The sequence below is a fragment of the Tetrao urogallus genome (genome assembly GCF_951394365.1).
Source record: "Tetrao urogallus genome assembly, chromosome: 1".
NCBI lineage: Eukaryota > Metazoa > Chordata > Aves > Galliformes > Phasianidae > Tetrao > Tetrao urogallus.
In genome coordinates this window covers 189,613,673-189,637,288 of record NC_136813.1, presented here as the reverse complement: position 1 = coordinate 189,637,288, position 23,616 = coordinate 189,613,673, and the positions used below count along the sequence as shown (strand labels likewise).

The following is a 23,616-nucleotide window of genomic DNA, read 5'->3' as shown; positions in this document are numbered from 1 at the left end:
AGGCTCAAATGTAAACAACTCATTCCTACAAAGACAGACCTTCATATGTATGGAAGTACAGAATTTGAAGGCTGTAAGCCAATGATCTCTGGCAATGCACTAGCTCTGTGACCAGAAGTCTCTTTTGGGATCTGCAAGACCTCAGCTGACTCTCCTTTCTGCTTAGAGAGGGTCAGACCCAATTCTGTTACATCCTGAGAGCACGTAGCTGCTGATCTATTCTAATTTAGGACTGTTATTGGAGAACATTTTATTGATGCCTTATTAGGAGTTCTTGTGAAATATTTGCATTCTCTCTCTGTATTATTTATCTTTGTGAGCTTCTAGTATGTGCATTCAAATGACAGCTGCATTAAACAATCATTAAAATAGTGGTAATGGGTAACACAGGCACTGGGATAGTGAGAGAGAGCTCATATAAAGCAAGATGGGAGAGGAGTTGGGAATGCTGGCAACAGAAGTCATTTACAAAAGGAAGTAGAAGTTACACCTGGTAACTGCACCTCCACGTACCCTTTTCATCACCTCCTGTCTCTGTCCTTCAAAACTGTTTGGAAGGATAATTTTTCCATGGTTTACAGCTCCAAACCTGAGAACCTGTTACTTACCCAGTAACCCGTGGGAGTCAGAAGAGAGACCTTTACTGTTGGAGATGTAGAACCCCAGGTGATCCTTCTGATATGGGGCTGGCTTCTTGTAGCGGTGGATGAGGATGACAAAGCTGATTGTGTCTCGAATTGTCACAGTGATGTTGGAATTGGCAGAGATGGACACCTCTAGGCTGCTGCTCCTCACAACAGCATTCCGGTCACAGGACAGAATAAGCCGTTCTCCATCATCCAGGATAATTCTGGTGGGTGTGATCTCCAGGTAAGATCTCTCTGGCTTATTGCTGAGGATAGTGATTGTGTTGAAGTAAGTCCGATGTTTCTTGTGGCCATTGGGTGGTGCAGGAGCTCCAATTAATTGTCCATTCACAGTTACACCTTGCAGGAATAGAACCAGTAAGTGAAGACTGGAACCAAGAACAGGTCTATTGTCTCAAAGATATGAGCTTTGCAACCAACTACACGCAGATTTACCACCTCATGCTTGAATTATTTTACTAATCAGTATTCAAAACAGTTCTACCAGTGTGTTACAAACTGATAAACTTGCGTAGAGTATCTAAATTTATCCAAGCTAGGAAATACTGGCTTGCTCTGGAGGCAAATGGCTTTAGCCTCTTTAGTCCCGGCCATGTGTATGTAATACCCAGGATAGAATCAGTTGCTTCTTGGCACAGCCACTTCCTAAGCTCTATCCAACGTCAGGACAACTTATAATCAGTACACTTACATGGGGTTTTTTGGGCTATGTAAGAGAAATATTTACCTTGCTGACTACTGTAACTCCACCAGCCATGGTATGATTTAACTAAACTATTTATTTGTTGCTAAGATTTGGGCAAACATAGGGCAAACACAGATCCTAGAGAAGTAAGGCAAGCTGCTGGCAGGCCTGTTTTTCCTCAAATCACCACCTGGCATACAGACTGAACTTCTTCCAGGAACAGGACCTGAAAGTATCCAAAAGTTTCTGCACCAGAGGATCTCATGGCAGTTCACATTTTGAGACCGTGTTCCTCATTACTTGACTCTTAAGAAGAGATGTAACCTGGCTAGCTGCAAAGTAATGTCTACTACCTCAGCCACAACTTTAAAGATGAAGTAAGACCCATAGAAGAAATAGCCCGAACCACAACAGTGTGATGTGCTAAACCTTTTCAGGTGTCAGCGTAAGAAATCCAGGCTCACTTTGTGTGGCTGCAGAGGAATACCCTGACCCTGCACTCCGATTGAATTATTTTCAGTTTTACCAGCAGTGTCCTTTCAGCTTCCCTCACATTTGACCCAAAAGAAACACTTTCAAGTGCAGATCCCACTGAGCCAACTGAAGCCTTCAGGTCCACAGCAAGATTCCCAATAACTTTAATTACCTTTGTGACTTCCTGCCTGTAAAAAGTGGCTTATTTCCCACAGGTCTTTGCACAGCTACTATACAGAATTGTGGAATCACTGAAAGGGACCATTAAAGATCCAACTCACTCTCAGGGGACAGTAAGGGAGGAAGCTTGTGGCAAATCCAATCTAGACCCAAGACATCAACACACAAGTGAAATTTCTCTACCCCTCACCATTCATAAGGGATTTTATAGTTTCCATCTTCATAGACTTAACAGGCTAGTTTTACAGTCTGCTTTCCTTAAACTCATTCTGCATTTCAGCCATGGAATCGCACAAGTAGCAACACATATGTAGTCACTGAAAGAAATGCAGGGAAACACTGCCAGGATCTGGATTTTATTTACCAAGGCAGGCATGAATGCATGTGAAACATGGAGAGTTGACCACAGAAAATAATTCTTGTGACTTTAATAATAATTGTTGGAGTTGTTTATCTTCTTTGTAAAACGAGTGTGTGAGTTATCTCCGGTTTTGACACCCCCAGCCTCCCACCATTTTCCTGCTTAGGACATAATCTGCTTATTAGTTGCCCTGCTTAGAATTCCAGATCAGATCAGACCACAGTTTGGGCCTCTGGTTATCAGACTGGCTCGTGCAAAATAGATCCTGAATTGTGGGGGTTTTCTCAAGGCTATCATGACTTCAGTGAAAAAGCCTCACTGCTTGGTTAACACGTTTGAATACTTTGCTCTGTCCTGGAGCAATCAATCGGTGCTGTAAGTAGAGAGTGAAGTTCGAATATACAAGGAATCTTGATGCTGCTAAATCTCTCACTTGCATGTTGTGACCTTGCAACTAGAGCGCTAGTGAAGCTGTGCTACCAAAGAAATGCATCGCCTCCGAACCAAATAGGTGAATCCCCTGTGGGATCTCTCAGCGTGGCTGTTTACTCAGCTGTGCCTCTTCTGCTTGTTCTAGTTCTGCTCAAGTACACTTCCCAGCCCATACTGGACTCTCGTCAGCAGGACCTGAGCTCTCCAGTCTAGCTGGAATGAAGCAGCACACACACTTGAAAGGCACACTCAGCCTTTGTTCGTGATTGCCACTCCCTTGCTTCTAGTCAGTGAAGACCTCAACTTCCTTAACTGCTCACCAGATTCCTTATGGTCAGAGACCAGTCGAAGAATGTCTCCTGGTTCTCCATCAATATTGAAGCAGACAGAGAACTTGCTGGAGGGAAAATCGATGACAAAGTGAGGGTCTCCATCCGCTGGGAAGATATGGAATGGAGACAGATGTGAGAGACATACACAAAATTCCAGAGTTTAAGAATATAACAAAATTGCTTTTCAAAGAGTATTTTTCACTGTTTTTTCTTTTTTTTTTCCTAAGGCCTGATTGTTTATTGTTTTTAGACATTTTGCCAGGAAGCACCAAGCTTTGCTTTGTTTTTCACAAAGATTGTTTTGTTTTTCTCACAGAAGGCATTGTGTTTTCAATGAAAAATTGAAACCCAAAGTAGCCCAGGAGAAAATTTGGGTGTTTTCTGCCTGAAATACTATTTCATATGGGATTTACCATGCAAGTGTCTAATATTCCTGTTTTTCATAGTCTGTTCATGGGCAACATCCCTGACAGCATGTATAAATATATCTTCTAACCAAAGATCGCTGTGTGGGCACATGTCCCACTGAACCTTCCTGGCCAAGATCATATTGGAGCTATTGATAACAGATTTTAAACAATCCCATGACCATATTTTTTTTTTAAATCCTTTCCTGGCCATAAAGTACCAAATAGGTGTGGTTGTAAGTAAAGTCAAAACCTTACTTTATAAGGTAAATTTGATCTTTTCCAGTGAAATTCAAGTCTAAATTATTGATCTGGGCTTATTCTTCAGCATTTAATTATGACAAGAATGTTAAGTAGAGCTACAGAAGCAACAGGAAAATAGTAGAACACTACAGAATTTTCTTGTTTTTAATTCTCCAACAACATTGTTGTTTCAACAGTATTAGGTTGCAAATATCTAACATTTTTTGACCAGTTCTGTTACAGAGTGAGAACACTCTTCCCGTTCACTAATTTACAGTATTTGCAAACACAAGGATCAAATACTGTAGATGAACTACCTTGCTGTGTTTCCCAACACTTATCCTCATTTCTTATGCCCTTTGTTTTTTGTTTTTGTTTTCATTTTCCTCTCTACTCTGCAGTATAGTAAATTGGGTTTTGGCTGATTTTATTGGAATGGTTACACCATGGTGCCATGCAATTGAATTCTCTATAAATCAGCTGCAGTTATTGTGCATTACAAAGATCAGGAAAATTGGCACTAACCTGAAGTTTTGGAGATTTTAATTCTTTGCTTATCTTGATGTCCGCGTATACCTAAGAGTGAGGAGAGAAGGCTGTTACTGAGCAGCAGAAAAAGCCATAGTATACCAACGCTCCCAAACATTTACTCAAAGAAATTATGGAACATATTCCTGTAGCTACTTCAAGCTTCATTCAGAACACCAGATTTTCTTTTGTAGCTTCTAAAAAGCAGTATGTGCTTTCATGAGGTGAGTTGTGTCTATAAGGTCTTGCTCAATGTTGTCCAGCACACAATTAACAAAATCAATATGAAAACCCCAGTTTTCTGTTTACCACTCTTCAGTTCATTGTCTAGATCATCCCTGTTACCAAAGGCAGCCATGAGAGATTAACCACGTGAATAAAAACCTCTTACCAGCACATGATTATTTTCACCTCGTACCTGGTGGTGCCTTGTGTCCTTGCAAGCTCTGCAACTTTTCACCAATGCCATCAGTAGAAGGGCTGATAAGCTCCTCGTGAGGTGGTTCTGAATGGAGCCCAGCCTCTCTCATCTTCAGATAGGTGAAGGGAGTCACAAAATTGTAAGCCAGGGCCATTGACTTTGCTTTCTCTGTTAAATATTCTTTCTCCTGATTGTCATTACTCTTTAGCCGAGAGTTTAGCAGTTCCTTGATGGTGAGGTAACTCCATGCCCTCTCAATGTAATTTTGATCAGCTCTGCCATCTTCCAGACCAGGGACAGCTCTGATGTCATTCGTGCTTGGCAAGTCAATAGCCACGTCTGTTTTGAGGAGGATGTATTTCTTGGAGTTGCTAGCAGTCACCTCCACATGGAGGCTATCTGAGGTGCGGTTGATGAGTTTGCCAGCTATTATAATTTCAGAGCCATTGAAGTAGTTGGGGAAGAAGTTCTGAGTGACTTGCTCCACATTGTCTTCAGGGTAATCAATACGGATGTCAGAGAGGAGGGGTGTTCCTATCTCATCATAGAATCTGAAATAACAATACATTTTTCACTGCAAGTACTGCATGCGACTGTATGCACACGCTCTTGCTCTTACAGTCAGACTAACACATCTCCCATTCTTTCAGGAACAGTTAGATCTACCAGACCCCAAATTTTACAGTCACCTGTGTCACTGGGCTCCCAGAGGCAGGGGAGTCTGTAACTTTGAAGGTTTTCAAAACTTGATAGACAAGGCCTCAAGAAACCTCACCTAAATTTGAAATTAGTTCCTGAGCAGGAGCCTGGGTTACATTACTTCCACAGGTGCCTTTCAGCCAAAGTTATTCTCTACCCTTTTTTAGTTTTCAGTGTTGAGCAGACATCTAAGCAGACTTACTGCATTTTGTTCAGAAGCATCCCAGCATGATTTGGCAGTCACCTAACTTCCTCTAAAATTCAAGAGCCTTGCAAGGAGATACCTCTGTCCACTTACATATGCTTATTAAAAATAATTCTTGGTTTCTCAGACTCACAGAAAGTCCCACATTTGTTTCAAAGCATACACAGAAAACATGCTGCTGTCTGTAACTTTCTAGTGGTTATATTATGTGTGTTATTCCAGAACCAGAAATTATAAGACGCAGATGCTAAGCCCCCAAAGCTGTAGAGTATCTGAACCAAAACTCCTGCATTTCTGGAAAGAGTCCCAGTTACTACAGTTTGGGATGATTGATGTGGGATAAACATGAATACTATTGTAGAATCATAGAATCCTTGCAGTTGGAAGGGACCTTTAAAGGTCATCCAGTCCAACTCCCCTGCAGTGAACAGGGACATCACAGCTGGATCAGGTTGCCCAGGGCCTGATCCAGCCTCACGTTGAAAGTCTTCAGGAACACAGCATCAATGCATCTCTGGGCAACCTGTTCCAATGCCTCAACCCTCACTGTAAAAGACTTTTTCCTTGTATCCAACTTAAATCTACCCTCTTTAAGCTTGAAACCATTTCCCCTTGTTCTATCACCACAAACCCTGCTAAAGAGTCTGTCATCTTCTGGGAAGCCAAAGGAAAATAAAAATCAAGAATGTTTCAAAGGACTGTAGGAATTTTAAACACTAAATAAAGGAGGCCTGGAAATCAGTGCTACCTTATTGTTAACTTTCTTTTGGAGCAAGCAATAGCCTCCATGGAACCAGAGAGTTTAATCCTATAATGCTTTTTTAATGTGTCCTACCCCGCTTCTAAGAATACTCTCTGTTGTACAGGCCAGAAAGCTTTTACAAGGGGTCAAGGCCCAGATTTACAGTACTGTGTTTTTCCTGCAGCAGTGTGCTTTTGATGGATCTTCCCAGGCTGCTCCAGGAATGCTCAATTTCCTATTTAAATGCTAGCCTCTATATCTCTTGGCAAATCATTTCAGCCTGATTTTGTAAACAAACAAGGAGCTGGCTTCAGCCCTTTAGTTTAGTTTAGCATTTTTTTTTTCACATCTGCTCATACAGATTGCTGGGAGGCTGAGTTCCACTTTATATTTTATTCTCTCTCAAAAGAAACCCAAAGCCTGAATCAGCTGGCTTTCTTTTAAAGTCTCTCTGAACACGCAGTGTCTTCACTGTAGAGACCTTGACATGCTTTAAAACATGACCGAATTAAATCTTAAAACATGCTGTGCAATAGCTCCTAGAGTATTAAAAAAATGGTGGAGTGAAGGATACCACCTGTCTGATAATATAGCACAAGGAAGTATCTGCATGAAAATACAAGCCACAAAAATCAGAGCGCAAAAATCAGAAATGTTACCCACATCTATGTTACCCACGTAGATTTCCCCTCCACCAGTGATTTGAATTGGCCTCCAGTAAATAATTCTACTTTTTCTTATAAATTTGGTACCAAATGGCTTTACCATCACATACTGTTGATAAACAGTAAGCAGTTTATCAGATGGAGGTGTTTGGACAAGTACTTGCTATGCTGAGTTTCTGTAGCCCAGTCAATCAGCAGATCCTTCATTTGCCAGGGAATGCCACTTGCTATCCAAAATACATGTTTGGAGAAGCAAATGACATGGGTGGAGTGGCAGATGGGTCTGTGTTGCCTGATGTTTAAGAAAAAGCCACGGTACCTTTGTGCAATTCCCCACTAGGGTCTTCCCTTGGACTACAACTGATGACACAAGAGAAACATGACCTTTAGTACTACTAAATGTTGAGGATTACAAGAAACCTATCAGGAGTTAGAGTCACAAAGAAAAATGAGGGTAAGAAATGACTACATGATCACATCAAGAATGACCCTTACATTTTTTTCTTTCAAGGAAATATATTCTGGAGTTTGGGCATGAGGTTAGCTTTTTAAAATATAAAGAAATAATTTTCCACACCTAATTGGTATCTTCATTCCTAAGCCTCTCTGTGCTGTTTATGTTGTCAGTGTAAAGTGATCAGTGCTTCCTTTTCTCCTTCTATCCATCTGAGGAGAGATGACACTTGTCTTCTGTCTCTCCAGGTCTACATGTCTAAAGGAGTGTTCAAAATAAAGGGAACATTCTATGGGGCTAGGAAGCTCCAGTACACCTCAGAGTTTCTGCTAGGAAAAAAACAATTTCTGGATAGAAAGAAACTTGCAATCTCAATTTCTAAGTATACTCTGCATCTTTCACCCAGAATTGAGCCTCAGACAAATTCCTGTATCTTGCTATGTCTCCTTAGAGGATTTCCCTCCCATAATGGCCCTAAAAAATGATGCAGATATCAATGAGTCATAGAATCATTTGCGTTCGAAGGAACCTTTAAAGGTCATCTAGTCCAACTCCCCTGCACTGAACAGGGACACCTACAGCTAGATCAGACTGCTCAGAGCCTGGTGCAGCCTGATCTTAGATGTCTCCAGGGACGAGGCATCAACCATCTCTCTTGTCAAACTATTCCACTGCCTCACCACCCTATCATAAAAAAACTACTTTATATCCAATCTGAATCTCCTCTCCTTTAATTTGAAACCATCTCCCCTTGTCCTGTCTCAGCAGACACTGCTAAAGAGTCTGTCCTTTTCTTTCCTGTAGCCTCCCTTTAGATGCTGGAAGGTTGCTCTCAGCTTGCCCCAGAACTCTCTCCTGTCCAGGCTGAACCACCCCAGCTCTCAGCCTGTCCTCGTAGGGTAGGTATTCCATCCCTTGGATCATCATGAAGGACAGATAAAACAGAACAAACCCTTTCAGGTGGTTGGCTGCATCCTCATCCTCCTGGAAATGCCTCACCATGCCACAGTTCTCCAGTGCCATCCTCTCCAGCAGCTTGTAGTCCACATCATTGCCAATGCCAATGGTGAAGAGGCAGAATTTATCACGGATGGCATCCTTGGTATTGCTGAGGATTTTGGATGACTGTGTTTCCCCAACAGTGGGCCTCCCATCCGTGAGGAAGATGATCAGAGAGACGCTTCTGGCATCGATGTTGTTCTGAGCAATGTAATCATTTAACAGCTTTGCACCCGTCTGGAGAGCACTGTTAATATTAGTCCCTAAGAAGGCACCAAAAAGATTAGTTCATTTCACATTCTAAGGACATTGCAAATCACTTCCCTATTCTCCCTTTAGCAGAATAGGAGCATCTCTATTCATCAGGATGCTCTTTTTCTCTGCATGAGGTTGCTCTAGCTCTTTAACTCAGCTCCACTCTGCTAGCACCACTTTGGGTTAACTGCTTATACTCTTATAAATTAATTTACAAGTTGCAGCTTATTATGTGAAATTGTTGAATCCTTGGGTGTCTCAGTGTACAACGCTCAATCAGCCCTGGTAACCAGAGGCATAGTACATACCATGCCCTGCCAGTGCATACAAAAAATAGTTAAACTTAATTATGGGTCTCTCTTAGATGGTATCTGAACTAGGAAAACAAGTTCTGCCCACTTTATCTGAAGGGCACAGGATTTGGAGAGACAGAATAACCTTTCAGATGGAAATGCAAAACAAGTGGTCAGTACAACTCAAATGTGAGTGATCCTCGAAGTTTAAAGAGAAGAGAAATGGCTTTGTTAGTCAAAGAGTGTATTTTCACCAAACAATTTCCTATGATAAATGGAGCTGCCTGAGGAGAGAAAATAGATGAGAATGTGCAGGTACAGTAGAAGAATAGCTATGAAAAGAATTTGAGCCTAATGCATGTTTAGAAAAAAAGAAAGAGTTTTATTTCAAAGGCAACCACAGAGCTACAGAGGACTGCATTTTGCCATATGCAAATAGTGTGCCACTGTACTGTTTCTACTTCTCTGGCATGTGAGTATGACAGCAGTGTAAGCACAGTACACGTTTTGTGTCTTTGATCTGTGAGCCAAAGTGCATTCACGTTCACAGGAAGATATTCAAGCCATAAGCATATTTATAAGGAAAATGCAGAGTTAGCCAAAACCGAAGTATTGCTGGCCTGCAGTGGACTATCACTGCACATTCCTGTTGAACCTTGGAGTTAATCATTTCCTTTTGCTTTTGTTCTCTGTTAGGTTCACGGGCAAACTCAGCTGTCCCTGCACTTTGGCATTTCAGTAGTAGAAAGCTTTGTACTCTGAATTTAGTTCCACTATTGGCAATTGTTTAACTGGGCAGGTCCCTTGAGCACTTCCTAAACTCTTTCCCTCTTAATACAAACAGTGTGGCCAACCATCCTGTTTTCTGTTTTTCCATCAGAGTGTTTCCTTTGCTAGGAGTGGTCACTGTTCAAGGGCAAGTATAGGAAGACCCTGTTCGACCTTCAGCCAGCTGTGGTCCTTTGCAGGAAGAACAATTTGCATCTCTTTGTCTACCTGCAGAGTCCTCAGCCAGGATGGGCACAGCTGCCGAAGTATTCTTGATTATAAACCTTGGTATGTTTCATAGAAACTTAACGTGGCTTGGGTTGGAACGGAACTTAAAGATCATCTAGTTCCAACCTCCCTGCCATGGGCAGCGTTGCCACCCAACATCCCAGGCTGCCAAGGACCCCATCCAACTTGGCCTTGAGCACCTGCAGAGATGGGGCACCCACAGCTTCTCCTGGCAGCCTGTGCCAGTGCCTTACCACCGTCTAAATAAAATATTTCCTCCTAGTATCTAATCTAAATCTCTCCTCTTTTAGTTTAAAACCATTCCCCTTCGTCTATCACTATTAGACTGTATGAAAAGTTGGTCTTCTTTCTGCTTGTAAGTTCCTTTCATGTACTGGAAGGGCACAATGAGATCTCCCTGGAGTCTTCTATTCTCCAAGATGAACAAGCTCAGCTCCCTCAACCTTTCATTTTTTGGGTTGTTTAGGTTTTTTTGTATGTTCTTTGTTTGTTTGTTTGTTTTTTGTTTTTTGTTTTTTGTTTAATACTGCTGTCCATAGGCTGAGGAGACCACTGATTCTAATTCAAAATCATGCCTGCATTCCGCCATCACTGAGCCTTTCTGTTCTCTTCTCTCCACTCCTGACAGGAAGGCACAAGCAAAAAGGGACAAAAACTTCTTGAATGTTATTAGGGCTGCTCCTTACTGTTTGTTAGAACATAGAGAGACAAGAAGGAGAAAATACTAGGTAAGGAACTATCTCCTGCAGAAGGTAATCTGATAGGCCAGATTGGCTACTCCTTGAGGTTCGCATATCAGGTAGAATCATGTGCCTACTTACATACAGGTTTTCAGAAACTGTACAAGTACCAGTCCTGTATGTCCTTGATGGCAATATGTTTTCTTTTTCCTGTGTCCTTAAGAAAAGATGTTGCTAGTTTTCTCTCTTCCACATTTGAGAGAATGGGCACAATTTGTTTTTAAGAATTATTATCAGGTCTTATAACCAGCTCTGGGGACAGCTGCCCATCATATAAGCTTGTACAGAACACATATCCTTCTGCCACCTAACCCTGAGTGAAGGCAGGGAAGAGGCTCCCTTGTCCCATGAATAAATACTAATTATTTTTTTTTACTACTACATGCTACAAGGCCACTGAAATCTGAATATCAAAATTAATCTCATTCCTACCTCCAGTAGGTGACATGTTATGAATGTACTTTTTGGCATCTCTTATATTATTTGGGGTAACTGGCACCAGCTGATCCTGCTGCCAGACCTTTATTCGGTTGGAAAAGCCAATGATATTGAAGTGGTCTTCAGGCCTTAGGTCCTGGAGGATTGTGAAGAGAGCTTCTTTGGTCTGAAAAGAGAAGAGAAAGAAGATCAGCAGGTTAATGGCCAGTGCTCTGTCAGGTAAGAATCAATGCTTAAGCTTACAGATGTTTCTGTGTTACTGTTGGCTCATGAAGACATGACCTCTGGAATAATGAATATTGAATAATATTAAGTAGTACCAAAAGACTGCTAGAGATCTTCTAAAGCCCTCTAGACTTGAATTAAGTTGTAAGAAGCATATGGCTAAAAGGGTTACTTGAAAGTTGAAACACCTCTAAATATATCAAGGATGCATATGCCTTGTTCATAATTAGGATACTGATTGTCTCATATATACTCCAGTGAATAGTTTTAGAAATTAACAAATGCATAAGCAAATACATTCAAATGAATAAGAAAAAAAAAATGCATCCTGACTAATTATTGCTGATTCTACCTGCTAGTCGGATTCGTCTCAGGCATATTGTTTTTACAGCAATATACCAGCATTATATCGTTCTGCTATTTGTCATCCCATGCAAATATAGGCATTCAGATAGAGCAAAGCTGGTATTGAGCTGAGTTCATAGTGGGAGAAGTTAAGGTTCTTGTGTGATAGAAATGACAGACCACTGTGGATTAGCCAATAGGAAGAGTGCAGATGTGTTCAGCCTTCCCAGTATGACCAACTTTGGTGTATTATCCTGTGCCCACATGGAGACAAACTTCAGCTTGTTAAGACCAGCTGAGAAAAGATGCTCCCTGTCTTTTCAAACATACGCTGCATTTATATGCAAAACACATGAGAGGAGTGAGGCAACAACTGTAAGCAGAGGGATCAGCAGCTTCTCAGCTCTGCCCATTTTTGGCCATCACTAAGTCTTTGAAATTCCGAAGAAAGCTCTGTGAGGAATAATATGGTGGACCCATTGGCATTTAAAGGTTTCTCTCATGCCTATCAAAAAAATGAAGGATTTGTCCAGAATTAATAGAAAGGATAATCAGTATTGCTGGAAAACAGATGTTTCTAGGCCTGATGTTGCTATGCAAAGACAGTTTGGAGAAGTTCTCAAGGAACTGATCAGGCTGTGCCATCAGTATCCCTCTGGATTCTGCATGGAAGCTGATGATGCAACTGCAAACAAATTACCCACAACAGAGGAATCTCTAATCCTCCAAACTGGTGACTTGGCTTCCAGCCTGAGGTCCATCTGAAGTTCAAGGAAATATTTCCCTTAGCTTCCAGCATTTTGGAGCCAGGTCCGGATTCCTCACTGCCTGCTTCTGTCCTCCATGTATGCTTTTTTCCCTCTAGGGATTGCAGGATTCATCCTCCCAGTAGCCAAACTCGTCTCTCACTTATGCATAAAAGGGCAAAGCAGCCATCACACAGTGGAGAAAAGGACGTTTGTGTTTATTACATTGTAATGACTGTGATCTGTTCATTTGTCCCTCAAAAACTGGAAACAAAGTAAGAAGAAAGTAAAAATGGAGAAGCTTCTATCCTACATAGGTATGATCAGGTCTTCATCTCAGCTTCTGCTGAGGAAAAGCTTGGACAGGATGGGGAAAAAATGCAACCACAACAGCTCCCCACATACAACCTCACAGTGTGGACTGGGGAGGGAAACAGACCTAGAAGGAATAATTTAGTGTGAAACCCCACAAATCTCATTAGCCATACTGTAGCTCTGATTATAACTAACATCACTTGATATTTCCCGTTTCAAAAAGCCTTTTGTTGGTTGTTTTCAAATCTGTCAAATTGCACTTTCCTCAGAGGGTTTTACTGGGCCCAAAAAGCTCTGCTTTTTCCCCCGAGAACAAGCCAAGAGGAAAATAATCTTGCTTTGGCCTTGTCACTGAGAGACTGCATCTCACCTCCAGCATGCACAGAAATTCCTTTTGACATTCTTGTCTGCAATCAGGCTGAAGAAAGGCAGAAACAATGCAGAGCAGCAGTGCAGCCTGTGTGTGCACATCACACAAGCTAGAACTGCTGAACTGAAACAGATTTTCCTAGAAAATGCAGTATTTCTCCTCCACATCCTCACACAGGATCCAAATGTGGGGCTGGGACCATCTCTCTCTCCTTTCATACACTCTTTCCTTTTCAATACTTTTTTTTTTTTTTTTTTTGGTGGTAGTTAAGCTGTTTCCATGGAATTTGAGCCAGTTTTTACCAGCAAAACATTCTAACATCCATTAATGCAGACAAACAGGCAACCCAGATTCTGACATCTTGAACATTTGTTTCTGTAACTTCTGTAACTATTTGATTTCATGTAATATAAGTAGACATATATATACAAACATATATGTACAAGTGTTTATGCATATGGTTTTGCTCCAAAGCAAGGAGAATATGAATGAGGCCAAATGGTTCATTCTCATGTAGCTGTTACCTCATCCTCAGTAAAAATGAAGGGTGGGATTCAATGTTCCCAACTTGGTCATCAGAAAGCTGGGCACATCATCTAATCCCTCTCTAAGGCAGAGAGAGATACCTCCAGAGAGTAATTCATCCCATCTGTTTTGGATAGGTTTTAGCATGGGCTGAGTCACTGTCTGGAAGTGCCTGTCCACCAGCACTGCATCCAAGAGGCAGTGCAGCTATAGAGAAGATGAAACTTACCTCAAGACCTAATCCTGTCCAGTTCTGAGCACCATGGAGCTAGAAGGAGCTGAACTGGTTCTCCATCTCTCCCAAAGTGCTCTGAATTGCCTGCCTCATGCTGTTTGCTTCCATCTCTCCTCCCAGCCAATAAGGATCATAGAATCATAGAATCATGGAATGGCTTGGGTTGGAAGGGACCTTAAAGATCATCAAGCTCCAAGCCTCTGCTGTGGGTAGGGTTGCCACCCACCAGATCAGGTTGCCCAGGGCCTGAACCAATGTGGCCCTGAACACCTTTAGGTATGAGTCTCCAGATTTATCCTGAAATCTCATTATGGCTTTGCTGGCCATATTCCTCATCCATTAATGCACTGCAAGAGAGACGTGACTTCCTTCTGGAGGGCTGGATGCAGTTCAGGAGCTGGCAGGCAAATCAAACTTTCAACAGAGAGAATTTCTTGGTAAAATTGCTTGAAATCTTTAAATACATCGCAATGACTGAGTGCTCTAGAGGCTCAGCCCTTTGCTCCAGTCTCCCCAGCCTCCAAGAGAGGATTTAGAGCTCTTCGTGCAAGGAGTGCTTGGCAGCGACTTCACTCTGGACAAAGCAGCAGGTTTCTTGTTCTGGCCTTGTATGGCCACAGCTGGAATCTCTCCTGTTTCTGAGCAGCCAAGAAGTGGGATTCCCAAGCTGCTCGGTGGATGGGGTCTTTGCACTTCTACTCCCGCCTGGCCCCAGTGAGTCACTGCACTGAAATGCATTCCAAAGACACTCTTCTGCGAGGCAGAAAATTAACTGTTTCTTCCCTGGTGAGGGTCAGATCATTCCCCCACGGCTGAGCAGATGATGCTGATCTCATTTTGGGGATAAGCTGAGCATAGATCCAGCCCACTCACAATGGGGAGGTCCAGTTTAAGAGTCCAACATTTTTGTACCAGGTGCTGTAAAGCATAACACTTCTCCCAAAGTGTTTGCCTGGCTACATGTATATTTATGTGGAGGACGGAGCAGGAATTAATGAGTGACAGAAAATAGCAATACTGACCAGCTGGAAAAAAAAAAAAAAAAAAAAAAAAAATCACTTTTGGCCAACTGGGAATTGTTTGTAGCTATCAGCAACATGTTTTGAAACAGTATTTAAAAAGGAGAGTTTCCTCTTATTCCTCTCCTCCCAAGCCCTCAATTAGCATAGATGAAACTGAGCAGGGAGGTGGAGACTGAACTGCCATACCAGTGCATTTGAGTCAAGAAACGATGATGCTGAATGATCTGTTAATACAGCTGGAACCTCGGGCTTGAAATAGCCATCTCCAGGGCTATATCTGGTCCAGAGCTGGACCAGAAAAAATGGTCCAGCTCTGGACCATGGTAATGGTAAGGTTGGGTGACAGTGAGTAGCTGGAAAATGATCACAGTTAATGTCTGTGCTTCAGAAATGATGAGAACCTGAATATGGGTTTGCACTTATGCATTGTATGTGTAGGTAATGTCCTCTCAAGCATATGAGGTCAGAGATGAGCCAGCTCCCAGCCACCATCCTTGCCTTGGAGATCATTCTGATAATTGGGCATGCACTGCAGCTACTCCTCTTCTAGTTCATTCTTGCTACGAGTATTTGGGGCTGAGATGACTCAGGACTGTCACAGGTAGCCCAGAGATGTGGTAAATGCCCCTTTCCTGGAGACATCCAAAGTCAGGCTGGATGAACCTCTGAGCAACTTGATCGAGCTGTAGGCATGCCTGTTCAGTGCAGGGGAGCTGGACTACATGACCTTTAAAGATTCCTTCCAACTCAAGCGCTTCTGATTCTATGACTCTCAACATCAGCAAAGTAGAGAACTCCCTGAGCTACACTCCAGTTCAGCTGCCACTTTCTGTAACACTTCTTGTTACCTTTCTGTCTAGCCGCTGAAGCTAGCTCCACTTAGCTAAACATTGGTGGAACAAAGTATGGGAAAAGACATGCTCCCTTGGGGCAGCTGAACGCCTTCAGCCCTTTTTTGGGATAAAGAGCAGCCTCAGAGACATCTGGGATGATGTCAGACCATCTGGGCACCTTTTAGGAGGAATCTGAGCCTTGGTGACATTTCTACCACAGTCCGCTGGTTGTTTGAGGAGCAGGGTGAGGGTGAAGTCTGGCTACCCTGGAAACTTGCAGTTCAAAGGGAGACAATGTATAGTTGTTTGATGCCACAGCATTGACAGACACTGGCTCTGCAATGGAGCAAGCACACAGTTCAAGCACCTCATTATAATGCATGTCCCAGGCCCACATATTTAAATTTTCCATTGCCTAGGAGCACTTGTAAGTGTTCCATCCCAGTCCTGCATCCCCTATGCAAAGTCTCATGCCAGCTCATAAAAATCAAGACTTTCAGTCCTTGCTGAGTCCAAGTCTGTACAAATAATGGGTGTCTCTGGCACAGCACTAACTCAGACCCTTTTGGAAATGACTTCCAGACACAGAGAAAGCTGTTCTTAGCACCCACCAAGCCACTGCCTCCGAGATCACTTGGCAACACTCAGTTATGCCCTGCATGTCCAAACACAGCTGGCATCTGTCCTCACAGTGGCACGACAACGCAACATCAGAACCAGTGATTGCCCTTTTCCAGATTTCCAGCCAGCTCTAGGGAACCACATGGGCTTGAGATCAAGGAGGTTGAAGAACATAGACAGCAGAGAGGAAGGCATTAACTGAGGCTCTGGTGTGTGTTCACAGAAGAGCAATGAAGCTGTGAAGGGTCTGGAGCATGAATCTTATGGGGAGTGGCTGAGGAAACAGATTGTTCAGTCTGGAGAAGAGGAGGCTCGAGGGAGACCTTAATGTTCTCTACAGCTCCCTGAAAGGAGGTTGTGGTGAGGTGGGGTTGGCCTCTTCTCCCAGATAAGTGACAGGAAGAGCCTCAAGTTGTGCCAGGGAAGGTTCAGGTTGGATATTAGGAAATAATTTTTCACAGAAGGAGCAGAGAGGCACTGGCACAGGCTGCCCAGGAAGGTGGCGCAGTCACCACACCTGGATGTGTTCAAGAAGAGGACAGATGTGGCACTGAGGGACATGGTTAGTGGGTATGGTGGGGATAGGTTGATGGTTGGACTTGATGATTTTAGTGGTCTTTTTCAACCTTAATGATTTTATGTCTCTATGATCTGCAACCATGTATTGAAAGAAAAGTAGAATACAAGATTTGACAGTAGTATCCTGTATTTAGCTAAAGAAAACACAACTACCTAGGTACTTCTGAGGCCTATCTACCCATTACTTTGGGATCTGGGTGCATCATAACCTTTATGTTGTCCTTCCGGATCTCCTGAGACAGGCCGTATTTGACAAGAAAGATATGGCACAAGACATAAGCATAAAGGGATTTAGAAAGCCACAGCTCTGCCCAGTAAATTGTCTCAGAGTGCAACAGATGGGAGAAGGGCTCAGAAACCAGATCTCCTACAGTGAGGAGGAGAAAAGTACAAGTAAATATGTTGTTTGGCAATGCACAGTAAGGAAGCACAGGGAAAGAAAACAGATCTGGTCTTCCCCTCCCCAGCATCCTTCGTGCTTTGGTTCATAATGTTCCTTTTCCAAACATGAACAGGCAGCCGACGAAGAGCTTCAGTGGTGGCTTTTCCAAGATGTTTCTAAAACAAATACCTGATCCATTTGCCCATGATCTATCGGAGAGATTCACATGAGATTCATGCGAGGTCGGGAAAGGCCAGCATTCAAGATACGTCTGAAGTAGTACCGTTGAGGCCAGAGAAGGTACTGCTACATACAGTCTGGGATCCTGTCTGCGATCCCAGTAGCCAAGGGGAAGGCAGTGGGAGCACCACTGTCATTTTACAGGGAGGAGCTGATTTGCCGAGTAAGCAAAGTCATTTTGGCAGTGTCATTCCTACTGAGGTTTGATGCCACTTCTTAGGATGATTTCTTTCCTCTACGGCCTATTTTCTTTCTGCCTACTTACTGCAAACCATGTTCCAGTTCTCAGCAACAAGGATTTCTGAGCCAAAAATGGGTTTTAACCCTGAAGTGTATCATCGGATTATTTTGCCCTCCTCTGTACCCCTCACAGGGGGGGACAATCTGCCCTTTCTTCCTCTGCAGGGAGTGTCCTACAGTTCAGGGACTTAGTCTCACCCCCTCCCCAACAATGTATCTTTGTGCTTTCTTCCTGGCAGACATTGATGGCGTAACCAAGGAAAACTCCTTCACAATTCTAGACAACAAGCATTTTGTTTTATGCTGATGCTAGCATGTAAAGAGAGGGAGTTTGGTTGTAGAGCTCTGGACAATAAATGACTGTCTCTAGTGTATGTACCAGTCTCTCACCCCAAATCATCGTAGATCACTTGCATATCAACTGAATGATGCTGACCCCCTGTCTGGCCATAGAAAAGGTGCACAGCAGTTTCTCTCTGCAAAAGAATTTCTCCATCATTAGCAGGAACTGTCTCTACTGCTTATTCTATCGAGGAAATCATATTGCAGAACTTCTGCTTAAAGTACTGAAGTAGTAAATTCCTGTTCAGTGGGAACTGAACTCTAGGGTGTGGACAAATTTAGCTATCATTTGGAGGTTCTGCATTTCTCTAGCACCCAGTAGCATGGTGAGGATAAATACATGAAAAACTGCAAGATGATCTGATTTCTCAGCAATTGGGGTTTCATGCACACAGGGCAGACTAGTTGCTAAATCTTTGCAACCTGGCAGCATTGTTGAGGATATAAATAAATGTCTGTACGAAGATTTAGGGAGGCGAGCTCCTATCACTACCATGCATTATTACTTCAAGCCCTTATCAACAATGCAGTATGGATTACATCTGGAGCAGTATATGTTCCTGTAAAATTAATCAATGAGAAATGTTTGAAGGCTGCCCCACAGTACCGTGCTGAAAAAATTCCATGGGAAGCAATGGGGGTACCCAGACAGCCAGCCAGACTGACACAGCAGTGTATGAAGACCACAGTCTTGTTTTGCATTTAGCTCATTTAAAGTAGTGTCACATCATGTAATGCTGCAGTTGGACACTCAAACACTCCCCCATCAGCTTGACAAGCAATCTCCATGGAGCCAGAAGCAAAAAGGTTAATGCCAAGGGGACAGTACCCCATGCCCTCAATACAGTTGGATGCCTCTCCCTCTGCCTCTGTCCTCAGAAGATGGAATTAGTGCATTAAAATCATTTCAAGAACTTGGGACTTCCATTCTCTGCCCCTGTCACAGAGATCAGCTGCGCTGGGAAGAACTGTATGTCCAAGTAGAGGTTGACAACAGCACAGGCCCTGTGTTTCTGCAACAATTAGCTGCTACCTTTCATTTATCCATGAAAGGGAATGCTGTACTTCCACAAAGATGAAGTTATTCCTCCAAAGAGATCCTAACTATGCAACCACTTATAGACCTTGCCCTTTTTTCTTCAGCTGGAAACTTCTTATTTTGTAATGCAACTTGCTCATTTTCATCTCAAATGACAGTGATTGCTTGGAGAGTGGTTGGTTGGAACAATCTCTGTACTTTTGCTCAGAGTCAACACTGAACAATGTAAAAGCACTAAACAGTTGTTATAAAAATAGTAAATTAGCCTGTTCCCACCTGAGAATGTGCCATACAGCCCTCACAGTCCATCATCACTTGCTCTCTCACTTTTCCATTTCCAAATCTCAGCAGCTCCATCTCCCCACTCTCCTAAGTCCTGAAAATCTCTGTTTCCAGCCCTTCCTCTGCCCACCTCCATCCCAAGCCACTGCAACAGACTTAACTTCAGGCCAAATCTTTGCCCAAAACTCTGAAGAGCTGAGAAAAGAGCAGATACATCAAAGAGTATCAAGTCACTACATCAGGTAGTAACTATCCAAACAAAAGCTCTCTCTTTATATAACACAGATTGTAGCACCCACCTCCTGAATCAGAATCTGCCTATGAATACTGCTTGACGACTGTAGTACTTCTTAATACAGTAGCATAAGGAAGACCTCCTTATTGCAGGCTTCCCCAGAATATCCCAGGCAGTTAATTCAGAGCCTTGACTGTTCTTTACAGTTTGAGACAAATTGTCCCAGTTGGGCAATGCCTACAGTATGTACCCCGTAATAGGGTGAAGGGGCATTAACTTGGAAATAGCAGTGTTACTGCAAGCAATGTTGGACTAATAGCTCTTGGCCAAGATCTAGTGTCTTTTAGACTCTGAGGCTCTTGTACAGCCATAAGCCCAGTCTATACAAAATTCTGCAAGGAGACAAGCAGAGGCAAGGAAGATAACCCACCTAACTTCAAATAGCAAATTTATGATGAAAACATGAATAGACGCCAGCTCTGACTCGCATGTATTGCTCCAGCTAACAGAAAACGCAGTTCTGGCCTGAAAAGACTGTGAAAAAGAGATCTAGAGCTTTACAGCATGTGTATGCCAGGCCATGGTCCTGATCAGCCTCCTTTGGGGGTTCTATCCATGGGCCAGGTGGCTCCAGCCTGGGCTTTCAGTCCTAGTGTGAGCCTCAGGTACCTGTCTCTTGCTCTGTCACAGCTACTCTTGTGCCTGGTCATGGACCCCATTGATCTTGACTCATAGACTAATTTCCCAGCTTGATTTTCCCCCTGGCTTGCTATATAGACTTGCCTGGTGGTCACTGGGCTGTGTGGGGTCACTTTGGTGGGTTTGGCCTATTCTTTGATGAATTCAGCAAAGGCTCTGTGGAAACCTTTTGGAGAACTCTCACTGTCTTCACAGGGTTTCAGGTCTAGCCATAGCAGCACCTCCATGTCAAACTCTGCACTTGCCTTTGCTTCCTATTTGCTCTGAACCCAATTCAAGGACTTACTTTTCACAGGTGGGCTGAGGTTTTCTTAGAAAATGCTGTCCCTACTTCTACTGCCTCAATGTGGAGCAAATCAGCTGTTAGTCCTAAGACCAGAAGATGATGTTTTCAATCGTGAATATATCTGAGGACATCTTTCTCTGAAGCTTGCTTGTTTCTTTCTGTGACCCTGTCACTATTTATAAATTTTAGAGTTTTGGAAAAGTAGATTATTCTGTAGCATGACAAGTGTTTGCACATTTTTGGAAGCTGGGGAGTCAAGGGCTATGTGGAACTGACAACCTATTTAGTGTAGTGGTTGTCAAAATACATATCCACATCTAAAGAGAGGAGTGAGATAACACTGCTGTTGTACATTCCTGAGTAAGTGCCAGCTGCATCAATTTAGTCTGTGCTGGATACAGTGCATAAAGTTCCTCTGTGTTAACTCAGATAGTTACTTTCTAATGGAAGTGGGAAAGCTGACAAATCTTTTCTCTTTGCAGAGCTTTAGAATCACTAAAGGTTTTAATTAGGATTAGCATTTTTTCCAGAGTTCCCTGGTGGTTTAAGGTTGTTCTCCTGGACAGCAGCCATTATTTGGACTAGTAGTCAACAGGCTCACAGCCACCTCTGCAGCAACCAGCAGAAATAAGTAGAGCCTGAAGTGAGAACATTAGGCGTTGAGGTGCTTGTCTGCTCTCTTTACACCCTGAAACTGCTCAGAGAGAGCCTGGGTGTTGAGTCAGAGGCACAGAAGGCATTTAGGGCTCCAAAGGAGCTCACATGGTGTGGGTCATGAATCAGGGGTGCCAACAGTGTTCCTTGGTTGGATGCAAGCAAACTGAAGCAGCTGCAAACACACAGCAGGTCCCAGTTTCAGTTGAGTTCCTCCTAGCACAATTAACCTCAAAGAGAGTTACAGCCTGGCACACTACCACTGACAAGCTGCCAGGCTTGTGATGTAGCCAACTGCTCAACTAAGTGTGTGGGCATTTGTTGCCTGTGGGAAAAATAAGGTGAAATTAAGCCATGGTTCAAACAGCTTCATTTTACCAAGTCTGCAAAACATCTGCAAACCCATCCTCTTGTGGGCACATTCATAGCTTAGAACATGCCTGATGTGTAGCTCTGGAACTCAGGCTGGTAAGTCCTTTTTCACCATGCTGTCTGAAGCTGAGGATAATCATGTCAGTCACAAGGTAGTAAACACATGTCTGGCCCATCTTTCTCCTAATTATACCATTAGAAAAGTGAAATGTCCTCTAGAACAAAACAAGCAAGCAAACAAACAAAAGCTCTAAAACAAAAGGTGCCCATAAAAATTAGGTCAGATTGTTCAAAGGATAAAACCATTTTGCTTCCTGACAAAACCTGCAGATACCACCTGTTCCCCAGGCTCTTCTGACTCGTGTTATAAGCAACTATTCCACACAGAGCTTACTTCCTCTCTGCAGAGGAAGGAACAAAGATCTTGAGGACAGAAACAGGATGCCAATGGCATCGTTGCTTGTATCAGGAATAGTGTGGTAACCAAAACTAGGGAAGTAATCCTGCCCCTGTATTCGGCATGGGTGAGGCCTCACCTTGAGTACTGCTTTCAGTTTTGGGCACCTCAGCACAGAAAGGACATTGAGGTGCTGGAGCAGATCCAAAGAAGGGCAACAAGACTGGTGGAGGGCTTGAGGAATATGCCCTATGAGGAGAGACTGAAGGAACTGGAGCTGCTTAGTCTCGGAAAAAGGAGGCTGAGGGGAGACCTTATTGCTCTCTTCCAATATCTGAAAGGTGCTTACAGCAAGAATGGGGTTGGTCTCTTCTCACTGGTGGTAGGCGACAGGACAAGGGGAAATAGCCTTAAGTTGCACCAGGGTAAGTTTAGGTTGGATATCAGGAAACACTTCTTTACCAAAAGGGTTGTTAAGCACTGGAATAGGCTCCCCAGGGAGGTGGTTGAGTCACCATCCCTGGATGTGTTAAAAACTGTTTGGATGTGGTGCTCAGGGACATGATTTAGTGGAGGGTTGTTAGGGTAGTATGGTTAGGTTGTGGTTGGACTCAGTGATCTTTGAGGTCTTCTACAACCTGAGCAATTCTGTGATTTTATTCTATGATTCTAATTCTGTTTTCCTTTCCAGTGGGATAACAGTAATGACATACAGTCTTGAACACATTAACATTTTTTTCATCATCATATTCAAGGGTTTTCTCTTCCTGAACTTCATGTCCCTACCAGTGCTACAAGGTGAGTATCATGAAGTCACAGATTCTCAGTAGAGGAGCTGTAACACAGCTGAATTCACTAGGCATTACCAGCTCAGGGGCTGTGAAAACCAACTCAGCTCTTGTGAGGCCCCATCTGGAGTACTGCTTCCAGGCCCAGGGCTCCCAGTACGGGAAGGATATGGAGCTCTTGGAGCAGGTCCAGAGGAGGGCCACTAAGATGATCAGAGGGCTGGAGCACCTCTCCTATGGAAAGGTTGAGGGAACTGGGATTGTTTAGCTTGGAGAAGAGAAGGCTCTGGGGAGACTTCATTGCAGCCTTCCAGTACTTGAAGGGAGCATATAAACAGGAAAGGGAATGGCTGTTTACAAGGGGTGGATAGTGATAGGACAGGGGGGAATAGTTTTAAACTGAGACAGGGGAGGTTTAGGTTAGATATTAGAAGGAAGTTTTTCACACGGGGTGGTGATGCACTGGAACAGGTTGCCCAAGGAGGTTGTGGATGCCCCATCCGTGGTGGCATTCAAGTCCAGGCTGGATGTGGCTCTGTGCAGCCTGGTCTGGTGGCTGGCGACCCTGCACATAGGAGGGGGGTCGAAAGTAGATGATCACTGTGGTCCTTTTCAACCCAGGCCATT

General features: G+C 43.3%; 1 protein-coding gene across 1 annotated transcript in view; it reads right to left on the bottom strand.

The window, feature by feature from the left end:
* The window catches only part of ITIH5 (inter-alpha-trypsin inhibitor heavy chain 5), a gene marked incomplete at both ends in the record, with an annotated part of 45,790 nt that overhangs the window by 946 nt on the left and 21,228 nt on the right, over positions 1-23,616 (bottom strand). Inside the window, 6 exons of the mRNA XM_079549802.1 lie at positions 609-986; positions 3,100-3,216; positions 4,287-4,337; positions 4,708-5,261; positions 8,428-8,737; positions 11,212-11,383. Of these exons, the coding sequence (XP_079405928.1) occupies positions 609-986; positions 3,100-3,216; positions 4,287-4,337; positions 4,708-5,261; positions 8,428-8,737; positions 11,212-11,383 (1,582 nt within the window). The remainder of the gene's footprint in view (positions 1-608; positions 987-3,099; positions 3,217-4,286; positions 4,338-4,707; positions 5,262-8,427; positions 8,738-11,211; positions 11,384-23,616) is intronic.